This window comes from Mya arenaria, chromosome 2 (assembly GCF_026914265.1).
Source record: "Mya arenaria isolate MELC-2E11 chromosome 2, ASM2691426v1".
NCBI classification, from domain to species: domain Eukaryota; kingdom Metazoa; phylum Mollusca; class Bivalvia; order Myida; family Myidae; genus Mya; species Mya arenaria.
In genome coordinates this window covers 24,373,548-24,392,805 of record NC_069123.1, presented here as the reverse complement: position 1 = coordinate 24,392,805, position 19,258 = coordinate 24,373,548, and the positions used below count along the sequence as shown (strand labels likewise).

General features: G+C 34.2%; 1 protein-coding gene across 1 annotated transcript in view; it reads right to left on the bottom strand.

Moving 5' to 3' along the window:
* Nucleotides 1–18,406, bottom strand: part of LOC128213891 (DNA-dependent protein kinase catalytic subunit-like) — an 81,435-nt gene extending 63,029 nt beyond the window's left edge. The window contains exon 1 of the mRNA XM_052919991.1: nucleotides 18,255–18,406. Within this exon, the coding sequence (XP_052775951.1) occupies nucleotides 18,255–18,406 (152 nt within the window). The remainder of the gene's footprint in view (nucleotides 1–18,254) is intronic.
* Nucleotides 18,407–19,258: the final 852 nt, after the last annotated feature.

Sequence of the window (19,258 nt, the reverse complement as noted above, 5' to 3'; positions counted from 1 at the left end):
TTGGATTGGCAATGCATTTTCGTTTGCTATAATGGCTAAAGATATGTATTGACTTTTGTATCGTGTCAAATTTGATTCATTCTTACATAAGATAATTATACATATCGATTTTAAAACATGTGTAACTTTGTTTTGCGAAACAAAAGGTCTAGATAATTTTTACTGCATTTTTTCGTCGCACAAAGTGAACAACATTAATTTTCTGAAAGCAAGGTGGTACATAACAAAGAGGAATGCATTGTTGGTAAAAAGAGGATGAATATCACTTCATATTTGTCGATGTTTTTTCAACTTTGCAAAAAAATAATATTTAACGATATAATATGATAAATTTGATCATCCATCTGTATTCAAGATTCAGAAACACAGGGTCAATCGCCACACAAAAAGATCGATAGTTTGGAATCAAAGTAGTACTTGACCTATCTTTAAATGTGTTCAACATGTGTATGAAAATTCATTTAAATCCTTCAGCCCTTTCATCAGATATTGTTTGGACTTTTTGGCATAGTCGTAGTTGAAAAGGGACCAGTATTTCGTTAGACAATTTGGAGTTTATATCCAAAGTCGAACTATGTCCTAACCCTGTATATGTGAGACGATTAGAACTGATCAGTACATCAGATCATTGGCAATACAGATATTACTTAACTTCTTGTTTATGTTTCCGTTAATATTCTGCACTCCAGACTGATTCAAAATGTTCTATTTGAGACAGTTTAATTGGAAACAACACGGACAAAACAACCTCATATAGTCAGAATAGTATGTTTGTTTAACAGTCAAATGAAACCGATATGTTTTGTTCGTTTTTCATTCTGTTCACGTGGATTTGCGTTTTGGCCTTGGACAAAGGCATCTTTTTGTTTTCAAATTGCAACATGGAAAACAAGATCAAGTAGCAAAGAGCTCACACTAATATGGTGTTTCTGAATGCCTGTTGTATAAAGCTTCCCAAATTAAGTACCGTATTATTGCAGCCATAAAATAATATGAAAATAGTAAATTGAAAAATCTCAGTAATATTGTCAAGATAAAAAAAAATGTTTAGCAACTGTTTATCTTTTTATTTCAGTGATTCAATGGCATTACATCGCCTTAAATAATTTATGCTAACTTTTTACTTAAATATTTTGAAACAAAGTAGTTGATAGTTATATACTTATTTGGTTTGAAACATACTCCATATATCCAAAATATCTATAATACAATAAATGGAATGTTACCATTTGACTATAGCTTTAGTTTTAGTGAAATATATCATACGTATTAAGTTAAGTGTGTTATGACTCACATGTTAAGCATTTCATCCAAATAACATTTTTTATTATAATTAAGTAATTCCATGCATTAGCTATAACTGTAAAACCTCATAACTATATTGTTAAAACAACAGTAAGTAGAAGGTATTACATAGTTTTATTGTTTGCATTTCGATAAATTACCTCTCTGCTTGTAGTTCGGCACATTTTCGATAGGCGGTGCCAAGTCTTTGTCAAAGAGAAACGTTTTATTCAAAAGGAACGTTATACTTACTCATTATATTGTACTATTATAATCATAAACTCATAGTTAGCAGGTTTGCAACAAATTACACAACTAAGCTATTCGTATAATAAAGTGTCGTTTTCGTATGCGTTTAAAGATTGCAAGTGATCTATTCTGCAACAAATTCCAATAGTGGTAGATTATGGAAAGTGTATAGTGTACAGTTTGTAACAAGCAGGGATATGAAATTAATCATCATGTAAAACAAATGTTTACCAAAGTTCCTTAAACTGAAATCGAAAAACGTGAAGTTAGTATCTTATGCCATTGGCTCGTCGATTGATACACACAACATAGTGTGCTTCCACACTGTGTTTTATGTTATTTACTACTGAAAAGCGACTAAATGCATTTTTTGTTCTTTACCTAAAGCAAGTGGCCTTGGTGTTAAATTCGACATTGTGTCTGAAAACACTTGCCTCAAGAGAGCTTCGATTTAAATTTCCATTTAACTTAGTTAAATGGAATCTAGAGAGACAAGCCCAGATGTACGAAACCTACAATAAGTATGATAAGTAATCACCCTAAATTGACTGTAACTGATAAGTTATGTCTAGGCGCAAGTCAAATGGTTAAGTGCAATACTGCTCACTGTTTTGTGGAATAACTTTTGAGATATGCCTATCTTTTGATAGAAATCCAAAACTGTTATTCATCTTTGTTTATGGTTAGGCTAAATTTTCTGCATCAAATATGAATTTGCATATTTTACGACATGAAATAATTCTAGGTAGTCTCAAATATCGAGTGTTTCTATAATATCTATTTTAAAGAAGCGCCGTGACTGATGCAAAAGATGTGCATTACCAAGTTGCATTAAACCGTTTTCATGAAAAGGCATACTTTTTATGACCTATCGCAAGATGTACTTTACCATTCCCCAAGCTTAATATTCAGCAACTGCTTGTATTCCAAGTTTGAATTGTTTCAATATATATATATATATATATATATATATCAATTGTATTATTGTTCCATATGATTTTATTGTTCAGCAGTGACAAACATTCTGATAACGTGTTTGCGAATATAAAGTCTGGAATTATTTATAGTTTGTTCCATATATTTAGCATTGGCACTCTATCGGGACTCTATAGAATAATAAAGCAAAATAAATGTTTGAATCGATGAAGTACAGGGCCACCGTATGAAGTAACTATATCACTAGCTATAGCTTCTCTTGCAAGTATATGTCCTAGGGACAATATTAGCCTCTTGTATCTACTGTCTAGACTTGTATTGGGGAACGAATGGCATTGGTGAAAATATATTTTAGTTTATAACCATATACCTCAAGCAAATTTACTAATAAAGTCTTAGCTATGTCTTGGTCTTAGGGAATTTGCCCTGCTCTCTTACTTGAGAATGTAAACAATTAAAGAGTCGTGGTATATCCAACGTCATTTATAATTTATCTTCAGTACATATCAATTTATTATAAATGATGTACAACAGTTTTTAATGGCGCGTTTCATAGTTGATATAAAACACAATACGTATACATGGAAAGCACGCCATTGAACGCTAATGCCAGGTCTGAAGGGTAAGTGCATATTAACATGCAGTCATACTAATATATAAAGCTAATGTTAGAAACTGTTTAAATATTTGGATATGTTGTATCTTGTTTTGGACTTCTTCGTTTTTGACAAGTATAAAACAATAAATAGTTGGTTAACCATCAAAGTGTATATACTTCTGGTAAATATATACTGTTGCAAATATCTCATACTCACGTATGACTTACTTAAACAGGGTAATTTGAGCTGCCTTTCCTCGGCTCCCAAATAGCAAAAAGAACCAATCAAAACATACGTGGGTTTTTTTCAAATAAATGTTCAGATGTCTGCTTGAATTCCGATGCATAACTTAAAATGTTATAATATGTTAAAATGATAACGGAAACATTTATGAGTTAGTAATGCTCTCCTCTACCTTATTAACTGTCTGGTGAGTGAAAACTAGGCAATCCCTGACAAGCCAGTTAGCCAAACCTTTTTAAGGATTTAATATGTTTATCATTCTACAGATTTGTACAAGGTCAAGCCATTGCCAAACCTATTTAAGGCTTTGGTATGTTTGCCAATCCTAGGGATTTGTACAAGGTCACGCCAGATAGCCAAACCTATTTAAGGCTAAAGTATGTTTATCATTCTACGGATTTGTACAATGTCAAACCAGATAGCAAAACGTGTTGGAGGCATCCATATAATGAAATGATTCTCATTTTATCGACTATCGCCTTGATCCATATATACCTTCGGAGGCTAACACTGGCTGTAATATTACCCTCAGTGGTGTGTAATACTATTTAAATATACTGTGAGTACAACTGGAAATGGTTGTGCGTGGACCAATAAAGCTTATTTCTTTTGTTGTGTATGTATATTTCTAACGTATTACTTCTGTAAACATAGCACCCTTTCAAATAAAAATGGGTAACAAAACATGCAAAACGCACATGATTGAGTATCGGATGGTTACCATTACTGTCAAAAAGATAAAAGCAGACAGACAAATAGGAACCATATTAAACAAAAACTAATATGTTAAGTTGGAAACAAACGTTTCGCTATGAGGTTTGATAACTCTAAACAAGAAAACAACATTGTATGCTACTTTGATTACCATTTGCACATACATTCGTATCTCCAGAATGCAAGCGTATTTAAATTGTTATTGTGTTTCTGGAATTCGTACATTGTTTCTGTTAAAATCAAATTGCCTTGAAATATTTGTTGTAAGCAAATTGGGCTTGAATAAAATGCAGTTAATTATGTTTTTATCTCCGGAATGCAAAAGCATTTTTTACATATGCATACCCGTCTCTGGACATTATTCAATATTCCAATTAATATCAAATACCTTGAAATATGTATATTAGCAAATAGGGTTTTAATGAAGTGCAGCTACTACTCGCAATAACGATGTTATAAAGGAAGCGTTCTCACAGCCTCGCTAAGAGGACAAGAGTCATAGCTTATTATCTTGAAAGCAATTGACTACCAGCAATAGTTAATAAAACAACTGTACAAATCAAGATAGTATTCAATTTAAAATAGGCACAAACTAGGTTTACACTTGATAGGTGCAAAGTTTACTATTGTGGCCATTTAATGCATAAACATCTTTTATTATTTCTAGTATGCTAGAACTGTTATTTCAGTTGTACGCGCAACTATGAGTACAACCACCTGCACAGAACATTATTTTTTGATATAAATTGTTCCTATTGTTCACTGTGAGTAGTAACCTGTCCAAACCAATGTTTTCCTAATTAATCGCATTGAGTGATTACAGAAACACAATGATAGTATACAAGGTGTGTCTGATTATATAATATACTTATTTCCACCGTTGAGGGATTATATTGTACTTGCATTTAAGCATCACGCTTATATTCTAGGATGCATAAGAAATCTGTTCTCACTTGTCAGTTTACAAAAACCCATAGGATGCAAATATTGTTGTGAAAATATAATATCTAAATTCAAAGGAAGCATATCGCATATTGATTCTTTTGTTCAATAAAATATATCAATATGTCCGATCAACGCTTAATCTAATAAACAACGCCCTCATCTTGGTAGATAGGTTGCACCAGTAGATAGACCCTATTGATTTTGAGATCAATGAGTGAAAGGTGTCATGTGACGAAAAGCTACGAATTGCAACTGTTGGAATCTCACGAAAACAAAGAAATTTTACTACAAAAAGCTTCGAAATCTCATGAAAAGCAACGAAATGTTTCGAAAGGCCTCCGAATCTCACGAAAAGCAAGAAATGTTGCGAAAAACCTCGGAAATGATCAATAATTGACTCCCAATTTAACTCCAAATTTGAACAGTATCCAGGACATGATATCTTAATTTAAACACTTTCGAAACACCTCGGCCATTTTCCTTCGAAAACAAGCTCGGATGTATATGGACAGTTTTCAATGTCAGACTGCAAATAGATCGCGTAGTAATTCCAATTTAGCAGTTAATATTAATGACTTGACTCTTGGGAATCATAATTATTTGTGCAAAATTACTCTTCAATGACAATCAATTTAGACTTAGTAATATACAATACATGATAAAACACATTAATTAATAATATTATTTAAATTTTTACGAACTAAGTCTACTGATGTACCGGCATACATCCGAGGTTGTTTTCGATAGAAAATGGCCGAGGTGTTCCGAATGAATTTTAGGTATTGCGTGATCACTTTTGCATCACATCCGTGAAATAGGAACCACACAAGAAGACAGACGGAATGAACCCATATAATTGAGTCCTCTGCCGTTGCGGTAAATTTAATAGTTTGATATATCTAACCCAGAGTTTCGTAAACTAGAAAAACAACTGTATGCCGCTTTGATTGGCATATGCATATCCATTAATTTTCTCCAGACTTCAAAAGCATTAAGCACGTAAATGCGTTTCTGGTTTCCACGCAAGGATTCAATTAATATTAAATTGCTTTAAAATTGCTTTGAAATGCATTTCAAACAAGAATATGCGTATTTAACTCATCCTCATTCCACCAAGTTCATTCTAATTCATATATCCTAGCGATCGACTACTAATATCAAATAAACCGACTGGCGCCGTCAGCGATTTGGCGTTGCATTGCTTTCACTTCAACCAAACAAATAAAATGCAAGAATGGCGCGGTTAAAAACAAAACTCTTTGAAGTGTTGAAACTGACTGAATTCACAGTCCCTTCGGTTCAAAATGGCTGTGTGATCGTGTTTTGTTTGACTAATAAACGAGCACAAGTATAATGTCTCCCCCAATTATGGGGAACATATTGTTTCTGCCATGTCCGTCGTTCCATCAGTCAGTCCGTCAGTCTGCACGTCACACTTAGTTTCGGCTCAATAACTATAGAACGCTTAGACCCAGGAACTTTATACTTGGTATGCTGATTGGTCATGGCTAGTAGATGACATCTATTGATTTGTGATCAGTAGGTCAAAGGTCAAGGTCGCGGTAAAATTGAGGTGAAAAAAACGGTTTCCGCTCAATATCTTAAAATCATTTGAGTTCAGGAATTGCATACTTGGTTTGCTAGTTGTTCATGACAAGAAGATGACCCCTATTGATTTTGAGATCAAAAGGTCATAGTTTGGACGAAGTTCAACTTTAAAAGTACCTTCAGATAAAACACGATATGTTGGTGGTGACCTTAAGATTGAAATGGTTTCTTCTCAACAACTAAAGAACGCCTGTACCCAGGAGTTTCATACTTCGTATGCTAGTTGTTCATGACTAGTAGATGAAACCTGTTGATTTTGAGTTCAGTAGGTCAAAGGTCAAGGTCGCCGTGACCCTAAGGTGAAGAAACGGTTACCGCTCAGTAACTAAAGGACGCTTGCACCCAGGAACTTCATACTTGGTGTGCAAGTTGGTCATGACTAGTAGATGACCCCTATTGATTTTATGGTCAGTCCGTCAGTTAGTCCGTCAGTCTGTACGTCAGTCTTCGTTTCCGCTCAATAAATAAAGAACGCTTGCACCTAGGAACTTCATACTTGGTATGCTATGTTTCTTTTGGCGATTTAAGTCAAATTAGTTAAACATAATAATGCATTAAAATTTAAGATAAAATACATCTACCAATTGAAACAAACCCATTTTCTAAATAATATTACGATTAATCCTCAGAAAACGCTGTTAGACTTTGAAGGTCTTTAATATAGTCTAGGGTCAAGGCCCACAGTCTCACGTCTAGACACAGAAAGCACTTAACTTAAGTTCCCAAATCATCTTTATTCCTTTCGTTTAAGCAAAAACACATGTGAATGATTGTGCAATTTCGAATAGTTATAAAATTCATCAAATTTCATCACCAAAACTCAACTACAAAGAAAAGTGCAATTAAATCAAGATTTGCAGTTTTGCCACTTGCATCTGAACTCGAGATTATTTGCAATCATGGCCAAGGGCCTTAATCATTTTCATTTCTACGATTGACCTAGTCCCCTTACATCATCAAAATTGCTTTGTAATAAATCGAAGTTAAACACTCGTAATGCCAAAAATAGGCCTCAAACAATATTAAAAACACACAAGGACAGACACAATAAGTCTAGGGTGATCGCTTCTCTGATGAAAGAAAATCATCATAATAACTATAAGCAAATATGCAGTAAGAATTGATGGAGTTGTTTTGCTACAAATATCGATATATCTTTCATATTTTCTGATTAAGCTGTGAGTTATCGTCCAAACGAATTGGTTATAATGATCATAGACTTTAAATATAATCATGTTCTATTTAATGTTTGATGCCAATGTAAAGTGAATTAATTATTTACTTAATTTACTTACTTTTTACCTTAGTTAACGAAACATACCTTGTCTGCAAAATTTGAAAAGCTTTGTATGACTCTTTTTCACATTGAAATCCATTCCTTTTTTGTCAATCCTCCACTCACTATAAAGCTTCAATATAGTTTATCATATTAAATAGTATTTTAAACTGTTTACTGCCGTTTGATTACATGTCCGGTTAGAGAAAGTTTGTCATTTTGCCTGATACGGTAATCTCGATCTCCTAGACCAACGTAAGTATCCTGCTAGGAAACATGTCTATATTTCCCTCTTAAAAACCGTCTATATTATCTTAATCCAATTCTGTTATTCATCTTTGTGTATAGTTAGACTAAATTTGCCGTATCAAATATGAATTTGCATATTTTAGGACATGAGATAATTCTAAATAGTTTCAAATATCGAAGTGTTTCTATAATGATATCTAGTTTAAGGAAGCGCCGTGGTGCAAAAGATGTGCAAGTTGCATTAAACCGTTTTCATGAAAAATGCATACTTTTTATGACTTATCGCGTTACGTACTTTACCATTTCCCAAGCTAAATATTCAGCAACTGCTTGTATTCCAAGAATGGTTTGTTTAAATATATATCAATTATTTTATGTTATTGTTCCATATGAGTTTATCGTTCAGCAGTGACCAACATTCTGATTACGTGTTTGCGAAAATATAGTCTAGAATTACACTTTTAATGTAATCTAACTCAAGAACTGAAGTGCAATTATAAAGGTAAAGAACCACAAATTTCTCAATCAAATATATAGTTTATGCCATGAATTTATCATTGGCACATTGTGGGGGCTCTTGATAGAATGATAAAGCGAAAGAAATGTTAGAAACGATGAAGTACAAGGCTTCCGTATTAAATGTGTGTATTGCCAGCTATAGCTTCTCTTGCAAGTCTATGTCCTAGGGACAATATTAACCTGTTGTATCTACTGTCTAGACTTGTATTGGGGAACCAATGGCATTTTTGAAAATATGTTCTAGAGCATATACCACAAGCAAATGTACTGAAATAGCCTTGGCTAGATGTTGATATATCATTGCCCTGCTCTCTGTTAATATAAAACACAATATGTAATAATGTTAAGAGCAGTTTAAATATTTGGATTTGTTTCTATTGTGTTTTTTGGACTTCTTCGTTTTTGACAAGTATAAAACAATAAATAATTGGTAAACCCTCAAAATGTATGCACTTCTGGTTAATATATACTGATGAAAATATCTTATACTCACTTATGACTTACTTAAACAGGGTAATAAATTTGAACTTCTCTAAGTGGTCACCCCAAATTGCAAACAGAATCAATCAAAACATATGAGTTTTCAAATAAATGTTTAGGAGTCTGCTCGGATTCCGATGCATAACTAAAAATGTTATAATATGTATAACGGAAACATTTCTGAGTTATGAGTGTTCTCCTCCACCTTATAAACTGTCTGGTGAGTGGTAACTAGGCAATCCATGTTGTCATACTTAACAGATATATTCAGCATGTTTACCATTTTAGGGGTTTGTACAAGGTCAAGCCAGATAGCCAAACCTAGTTAACGCTTTATGATGTTTATTATTCTAGGGATTTGTACAAAGTCAAGCCAGATAGCCAAACCCATTTAAGGCTTTATGATGTTTATCATTCTAGGGATTTGTTCAAGGTCATACCAGTAAGCCAAACCCATTTAAGGCTTTATGATGTTTATCATTCTAGGGATTTGTTCAAGGTCAAGCCAGATAGTCAACCTATTTAAGGCTTTATGATGGTTATCATTCTAGGGATTTGTTTAAGGTCAAGCCAGATAGCCAACCTATTTAAGGCTTTATGATGTTTATCATTTTAGGGATTTGTACAAGGTCAAGCCAGATAGCCAAACCCATTTAAGGCTTTATGATGTTTATCATTTAAGGGATTTGCTCAAGGTCAAGCTAGATAGCCTAACCTATTTAAGGCTTTATGATGTTTATCATTCTAGGGATTTGTTCAAGGTCAAGCCAGAAAGCCAACCTATTTAAGACTTTATGATGTTTATCATTTTAGGGATTTGTTCAAGGTCAAGCCAGAAAGCCAACCTATTTAAGGCTTTATGATGTTTATCATTCTAGGGTTTGTTCAAGGTCAAGCCAGATAGCCAACGTATTTAAGGCTTATAAAAATGGTTCACATTGTCGCCTTGATCCATATATACCTTCGGGTGCTGACTGGCTGTCAGATGACCCTCAGTGGTGCTTATACTATTTAAATATACTGCTAGTACCCTGGGAAATAATTGTTCTTTCTAATACATTATATGTAAAATACATTTCCGAACGTTCATGATAGATACGTCTATCGTAGGTAACAATTTTAAGTTAAATGAGTCTTGGAACTGCCTGGGCAAATAAAGCCTATTTATTTTATTTTTATGTATATTTCTAACGTATTATTTGTGTAAACATAGCACGCATTCAAATAATAAAATGTAACAGGACATGCAACATGCACATGATAGAGTATCGGATGGTTACCATTACTGTCAAACCGATAAAAGCAGACAGACAAATAGGAACCATATTCATCGAAAAGCAGTTGGAAACAAACCTTTCTCTATGAGGTATAGTTTGATATCTCTAAACAAGAGAAACATCTTGTATGCCACTTTGATTAACATATGCACATCCATTCGTATCTCCAGAATGCAAAAGCATTTAAAATGTTTTTGCGTTTCTGGACTTCATGCATTGTTTCATTCAATAGCGAATTGCCTTGAAATATTTGTTGTAAGTAAATGGAGCTTGAATAAAGTGCAGTTAATTATGTTTTTATCTCCGGAATGCAAAAGCAGTTTTGTACATAATATATGCATTCGAGTTTCTGGACATTATTCAATATTCCAATTGATGTCGAATTACTGTGAAATATATATAGTGAAAAAATCAATCGCAAAATCGATGTTATAGAGGGCGCGTTCTCACGGCCACGCAAAGAAACAAGAGCCATTGGTTAGTATATTGAAGGCAATTGACTACCAGCAATAGTTTTCACTAAACATTTTCAGGACAAATGAGAATAATATTAAGTTTTAAATAAGCACAATGTAGGTTTACACTTAATATTTACACCTCAACTTCCATTCCTTAAATGAACTGCCTTTCGGCAATTGCGTTCATCAATCGATGAACGCAACATCTTCGTATATGTTCGGATCGTAATTCATTGCATAACAATATACATGAAAGCTATTGATCTTGTTATTGGTTGTATGGTGTCTGCAGGTTCCGTAAAATATAGATCAACATTTTTAAAAGTGTGAGTTTATTATATTTTAAATATATTGGTACCAGAAGTGTTTCAATTTTACGTTTTAAAGTGATTTCAAGTGGTTGATCTTTTCCCGCGTTATTGTGACGTCATTTGAAAAAATGTTTCCGGTTAAAGTCGGGTCGTTCTATTTACAGAATGGGTAAGAACGGATTACTGAAAGGTTTTCTTAAATGAAATGAAGTATTTTTTTAACAATTCTTGAATGAAATAATGAACAATTGGTGTAAATATAAGGAATGAATTGCGGGGTTGATGTCATTATCGGGGATATGAACGCAATGGGGTTGGTCAAAGTACGCGTGGAGTCCTTCGGACTCCACACACATTGACCAACCCAATTGCGTTCATACCCCGATAATGACATCAACCCCGCAATTCATTCCTTAAATAGATGCAAAGTTTGTTTTTTATGTTAATACATTATTCTATTGTGTCCCTTTTATATATACAAACCTTTTATTTCTATTAACAGGTTGTTAGAACTGTTGCGTCAGATTTACGCATTAAGAGTTTATTTTCAGCAATTACGTTACTAAGAGTACAACCACCTGCACAGATACATTTTTTGGATAGTAATTGTTCCTATTGTTCTCTGTGATTAGTAACCTGTCCAAACCAATGTATTCCTGACTTATCGCATTGAGTAATTACAGAAACACAATGAAAAAGTACAAGATGTGTCTGATTATATAGTTGACATTTTCCAGTAGATTATATTGTACTTGAACCTGACTTCACGCTTATATTGTAGGATGTATAAGAAAACTATACTCAATTGTCAGTTAACACAAACCCAAAGGGTGCAAATAGTGTTGTAAACATATTATATCTGACACTGCATATAGTAATTGGTCCGTCTCTCCGTCCGTCCGCAAGGTTCCCGTTCATTAACATGTAAACGCTTTGGCCTACATACCTCACGTATTGAGGTCAGTGGGTCAAAGATCAAGGTCGTAGTTATTATGAGTTAAATATCAAAGCATTAGCGGAAGAACGCTAAGGCCTAGGGACTTCAAAATCTCGGCAGGCAGGTTGGCCATGACCAGTAGATAAACCAAATTGATTTGTATGTCAGTGTGTGCAAGGTTAAGGTCGGGATGACCTTAAGCTGAAAATATATTTCTGATAAATAACAAAAGAACGCTCGGGCACAGGGACCCTAAACTTGGAAGATAGATGGGATTTCGCGGTCAGTAAACGAAAGGTCAATGCCATGGTTACGAAAGGCATAGAAATGCAACGAACTGTTCAAAACTCACCAAAAACAAAGAAATATTACAAAGATCCTTAGACTCTTACGAAAAGCAACGAACTATTACAAAAAGCCTCGGAATCTAACAAAATGCAACTAACTATGCGAAATGCCTCGGAATCTCACGAAAAGCGAAGACATGTTGCGAAAAGCCTCGGGATCTCACGAAAAGAAATGAAATGTTACCAATGCCTCGGAATCTCACGAAAAGCAACGAACTGTTGCGAAGAGTCTGGGAATCACACGAAAAGCAACAAAATGTTGTAAAAAGTCTCGGAATCTCACGAAAAGCAACGAAATGTTGCGAAGAACCTCGGATTCTCACGAAACGCAACGAAATGTTGCGAAGAACCTCGGAATCTCACGAAAATCCACAAAATGTTGCAAAAGGTCTCGGAATTAACAAAAACCAACGAAATGTTGTAAAAGGTCTCGGAAACTCACTAAAAGCAACGAAATGTTTCAAAAAGTCTCGAAATCTCACGAAATTTTGCGAAAAGCCAATAAATCACACGAAAATCAACAAAATGTTACTAAGGCCACACCAAATTGATAAGTTGTTCATCGGATTTTTTCCAAAAAATAATGGGGCGAGCGAGCGAAATAATAATAAAAATATTTGTTTTGCATTTAGCAAAAAAGAGGAGCGAGCGAAGAGCGAACAAATATATATAGTGATTTAACTCACTTTTGCTCACATTTTATTCACTTATTAACTAAACAATGATAATGTAAACAGTACAAGGATAACATCCAGTGAAATAATGATAACACTAAAAGATAATTCTATACAATTATTAGTTTTGAGATCAAACAAATGTTATTTGAGATCAAGCAAATGTATTTCTCTAAACTATTTCATAAATGAGAGAACTCAAAACCACAGTTTTCCAGTTTTTTAAACCTTTTTGAAAAGGTTTTTCAAAATACCCTATGCATGGCTAAGTTAAAGCCTGGACACAAGCGCCAATGGTCACAGCCACCTGTCTGCACATGGCATGTCCAAATCTATTAACTAGGTTTTCCACTTTTCCTTAGGAAAACTTGGTTAAAAATAATTCTCTATTAAAATACATTGTCATATCTCATGCCATGGAAATGACTAGACAAGGTGACTTGAAAAATAACTCACAAAATGAATATAGGCATTTGCAGTCAAATATAAACTACAGCTATCACTCTTGCTTTGACTACATGATTGGCCCTGGTAGCCATCTAAGGTCTGGAAGAGAATTTACAAAAAACCTACACTTTATTGTAAATCATTTCAGCTAAAAATATGTCACAGAAAATTCCAGCCAGCGCCAGTTTGATTTTAGGCTTTCTCAGAATTGAATGCCTATCTTTTTTAAATTTGCAGACTTTCCTTATTTTTTTTAGATATCTTATTCAAATTTAGACAAGTAATAGAAAACATAAACATAAATACAAAAGACACTTTTACTTCTTTTGTACTGCAAATACTGATTGTGTCAGTGTCAGTAAATAGCAAAAAAATATTTCAAGAAAATACAAGAATATGCAATATTTTTTCATAGACAAAAACCAATCAGCATAAATATTTAACATTTGAATGTGTTCATATATATATATATAGTTTAAATATACACATTAACATCTAAAAAAATCTACAAACATTTATTCGCAACACAAAGCGTGATTAATACCCTTTTCCAATCACACAGTCAGGCACCATTTTTTATCCTTTTGGACTAATATTTAAAAAATATACACAATCCGGCTTGTTTGATGTTTTTGTGTAAATGGTAAAACTCATGGCATTGCATGAAGCACATATAAACGTCAGTCAGGTTAATTTTTAGCGTCATCCTACTGTCCACAAACAGTGACTCATCGGCGACCAAGGCCTCCACCACAAGCATGCCCTTGTTGCCTCATCGGGACAGGAATTTCATGATTCGCTGCGTTGGAGGAATCTGAAATTTTGATAAGCAATTTATACATAAATGTTCATTGTAGTATAATGTAGTATGCATTACTGAAACAGTTTGATTTTTACACAAGAAAGATGGGGCTCGTTTCTTGGCCAAACTTTATTTTTCTAGTATTGTCCATGCATTGCATATGAATTAAAAAACACTATACTCTGATCTGTAGCAAAATAAAAACAAACATGCATAAATCATTAAATGTAGTGTATAATTATTTTTGAAGAAAACAAATAATACAAAAAAATACATCATATTTGCTATATTAACAGCAAAATAACAAAGAAGTTAAAATACACACCTGAAGTTTTTACCTGGACAGGTGTAGTAGTTATAGATGAAAGGTTGGAAACTGTCTTTTCACTGTAACGGTCATCCGAATTCCCGTCGAACTTGTCCGAACCAAATTCAAACTTTGGATAATCACTGTCATTCACGATAAAATTCAGGGAAATCCGATGAACAAATTATTAATTTGGTGTGGCCTAAAAGCCAAAGAATCTCACAAAAAGCAACGAAATATCACTAAAAAACTACGATTGTTTTGTATCAAATCTTGCTTTTCGTGAGATTTCGTTGTTCCCGTGACCATTTTGTTTCACTAAGTATTCCTTAAAGTGCATAAATTATAACTTTAATTGCTTACAACACCTTATATGAACAACGATTTTTAAATGGTTTGACGAAATTTCATGCAAACGACCTTGTACACCGAATGTCCAGCAAATCCTTGTAACTGTTTACCCCGGTAATTGATTCAAACAAAACATGTATTTGAATTGCTTGATGCGTATTTTACTACGCTTATCACGTTCATCTAAAAATGTTTTTCAAAAATAAGAATTTGTACCATTCTTTAGATATGCAAGTCTCCGATTCAACATTTGATTCATTATTAATGAGTTTCAAAACCGAACATCGGTCATTTCTTTTCGTAATTTCTTATCACTCTCCAAAAATCGGAAGCAAGTGATGTTTGCTGTAGAGTTAGACATTTCTGGTTTATAAACACTTACCCCACAAGTGTTTCAATTTAACTTTAATTTAAATCAATTAATTTTACAGTTTACTCAAAAACGGGTTAACGTTTTGAAAGTTACGATCTTAAGCCATACGATAGATCTTAATTGAAGCTTGACCCTGATTCTTTTATTCGCAACCCCTCGGCCATTATTCATCGGAAAAAAACTCGGGTGTATGCCGGTACATCCGCAAAAGTACTTCGTAAAATTTTAACTAAAAGTATAAAAAAAATATGGTAGTGTTGTATAGTGTATTTTGAATATATTAGTTTGAATTAATTGCCAGTGAATTGTTTTATTGTATAAATTAATAAATTCCCAAGAGTGAAGTCATTAAGTTTTGCTGCTAAATTGAAATTACTATGCGATCTACTTGTAGTGTAGTTAAAAGATTTCGGACATTGTAAACCGTCCATATTCATCCGAGTTTGTCTTCGATGGAAAATGGTCGAAGAGTTTCGAATGTTTACTTTCAGTTAAGGTATAGACCAAAGAAACAAAGATAATTGTTTTACTCCAAAGTGTTTACCATCTTATGCATAGTTAGTCCGGAAAATAAAACGGCTTTAAACGTCGGATGTCTAATTAGCATCAAATAAAAGTGGACACGTCTGCCTATAATAAAAATACCCTTTAATTATTCTTATAAACGGAATCGTATTCATGCCATGAGCAATTACTTAAATAAGTTCCTTTCAACAAAATGGTTAAGTGTTTACATTTCTGCTTTGTTGAAGGGACTAGCTCATATTTTGTAAAATCCACTATTTTAATAACAATATATAGTGTGGCAAACCATAAGGAGTGTTAAAACGAATTTTCTATCGGCTGGAACCCTTCAACAATTGTTGATATATGCTCAAATATTGTCTTTGGACTCGACAATTTTGAATAGCGTTAGTATCGCAATTCAACAGAAGGATTAAAGATTATATTATCCTTTGACTCATGTACTAATCCCTGCGGGGGGGGGGGGGGCGGTTTTGGTGTCAGTATTCTATTGTTTTCTTGACTGTACCCGGAAGGGCTTGGGTTCGCTTCGAACTACATCCATGTTTTTATTCTGTAACTGTATTTTTTTCTGCAATTTCGATATCATAGAGTAAATTAATTATAATATTGGTGGTCCGAACACGTAAGCGAGTCCCTTTAATGGAACTACTGTCTTCAGTAGTTGTAGGTAAACTGAATACCCCAGTAATACCGTCATATTCTATTCCGACATTACATAACATGTGTATGCTATCACAGTTCTCAAAATTAAACGAAATACTTTGTATTAATACCATTCTAGGAAATTGCCAAACTGCAGTGTTATATAAGCAGAAGGATCACGGCCGCTAACCAAAAAAACTTCATGATCACTCTCGAAATTTCAAATGAAACTACATTTTCATGCACGGTAGCAAAAAAAGAAAACTAATGGGTCACGCCCGGAAGCCTTAAGTAAAATACAGGTTCACGCCCGTCAGCCAAAAAGAAACTACTAGGAAGCCAAAGGAAAACTACAGGGTCATGCCAGGTATCCAAAAAGAAACCTACAGGGTACGCCCTGAAGCCAAAATAGAAACTGCAGGGTCATAACAGGTAGCCGTTAAGAAATTGGTTGCTAAAACATAAACCTACAGGGTCAACCTTACAAATGTAAATGTCGATATTTCTTTCTATATTGCCTGATTTTACTGTGACTTCCCGGCCAAACGGACCGGTTGCTTTATCGAATTTGTTATAATTATCTTATAACTAAATACTTTAAATATAATTATATTCTATGTAATGTTTGATGCAAATACCAAGTTGTCCGGTTGTAAAGTTGTCCGGTTAGCGCAATGGTTAACGCACTCGCTTCTCACCAAGGCGATCCGGGTTCGAGTCCCGGCCGGGGCATGTGGGTTTGGTTAGTGGTCACCAAGCTGGATAAGTGGGTTTTCTCCGGGTAGCCCGGTTTCCCCCACAAGACCCCACTCTCGCACAACACGGTGCCAACAAGAGTGACTTAGTATAAGCTATCATAGCTTTCTTCACAATCCGATTGCATAAATGTAAAATATATAACGGTTAAACTAAATGTCAAGTTAATAAATTATGAACTTACTTTTTACCTTAGTTAACGAAGCATGCCTTGGCTGCAAAATTGGTAAAACATTTGTATGGGTCTTTTGTTCACATTGAAATCCAGATCCTTTTTTGTCAATTTTCCACTCACTATAAAGCTTTAATATAGTATATCTATCAAATAGCCTTTTTAACTATTTTTTTTGTCATTTGATTACATGTCCGGTTAGAGAAACTTTGTCTGTTGCGATTTTGTCTGATACGGTGTTCTCAAATTCCCAGACCAACGTCATCATCCCGACTGTAGATGAAATGAATCTTAAGTATATCCTACTAGGAAACATGTCTTTATTTTCCATTTAAAAATCGTCTATATTCATGACCCTAGATATCTGGGATAGGCGGCGAAAATGATGTTATCATCAAACCTTTAAATTGCTGTAGAGGAGAAGAGATTGATAAATCATATCGTTTGAAGTCCAAAAACGGCCTCTCAGACGGTTTTTTATCGTCCAATATTTTAGCAGGAAGTGCATATAGATTCGTATGTACACGAAACGAAATCATCACTATAAACAGTTTGAGTAAAGTGTACGACCATTACATTCTTTGCGATTTCATACTTCAAACTTGTGATTTACAACTTCACGATTTTACAGTTCACGATATTACACTAATTACACATTCATACACTTAACAATTTAACTTTCAATGATTTCAAACACCACTATTTCACACTCCACAATCTCACACTCTACAATCTCACACTCTACAATCTCACACTCTACGATTTCTCACTTTGCGATTTCATACTTGTCCATTTCACACTTCATCATTTCAAATTTCACCATTTTACACATCACCATTCCACATTTCACCATTTTCACACTTTCACACTGCACCTTTTCACACTTCACCATTTCCATCTTCACCATATCATACTTGACCATTTCACACTTCTACATCTCATACTCACCATTTCACACCTCACCATTTCACACTTCTCCATTTCACACTTTACCATTTCACATTTCACCATATCCTACACTTCACCATTCCAAACTTCCCCATTTCACACTTTACTATTCCACATTTCACCATATCCCACACTTCATTATTCTACACTTCACCATTCCATACTTCACCATTCCACACTTCAGCATTTCATTCTTGACTATTCCACACTTCACCATTTCATATTTTACCATTCTACACTTCACCATTTCATACCTGACCATACCACACTTCACCATACCACACTTGGCCATTTCACACTTAAACCATTTCACATTTCACCATTCCACACTTCACCATTCCACACTTCACCATTCCACACTTCACGTTTTCACACTTAAACCATTCCACACTTAACCATTACACACTTCACCATTCCACATTTAAACCATTCAACTCTTCACCATTCCACACTTCACCATTCCACACTTCACCATTTCACACTTAAAACCATTCCACACTTCACCATCTCACACTTAAACCATTCCACACTTCGCGATTCCACATTTGAACCATTCAACTCTTCACCATTCCACACTTCACCATTTCACACTTTAACCATTCCACATTTAAACCATTCAACTCTTTACCATTTTACACTTAGCTATTTCACATTTCACCATTCCACACTTCACCATTCCACACTTCGCCATTCCACATTTGAACCATTTAACTCTTCACCATTCCACACTTCACCATTTCACACTTTAACCATTCCACATTTAAACCATTCAACTCTTTACCATTTTACACTTAGCTATTTCACATTTCACCATTTCACACTTTAC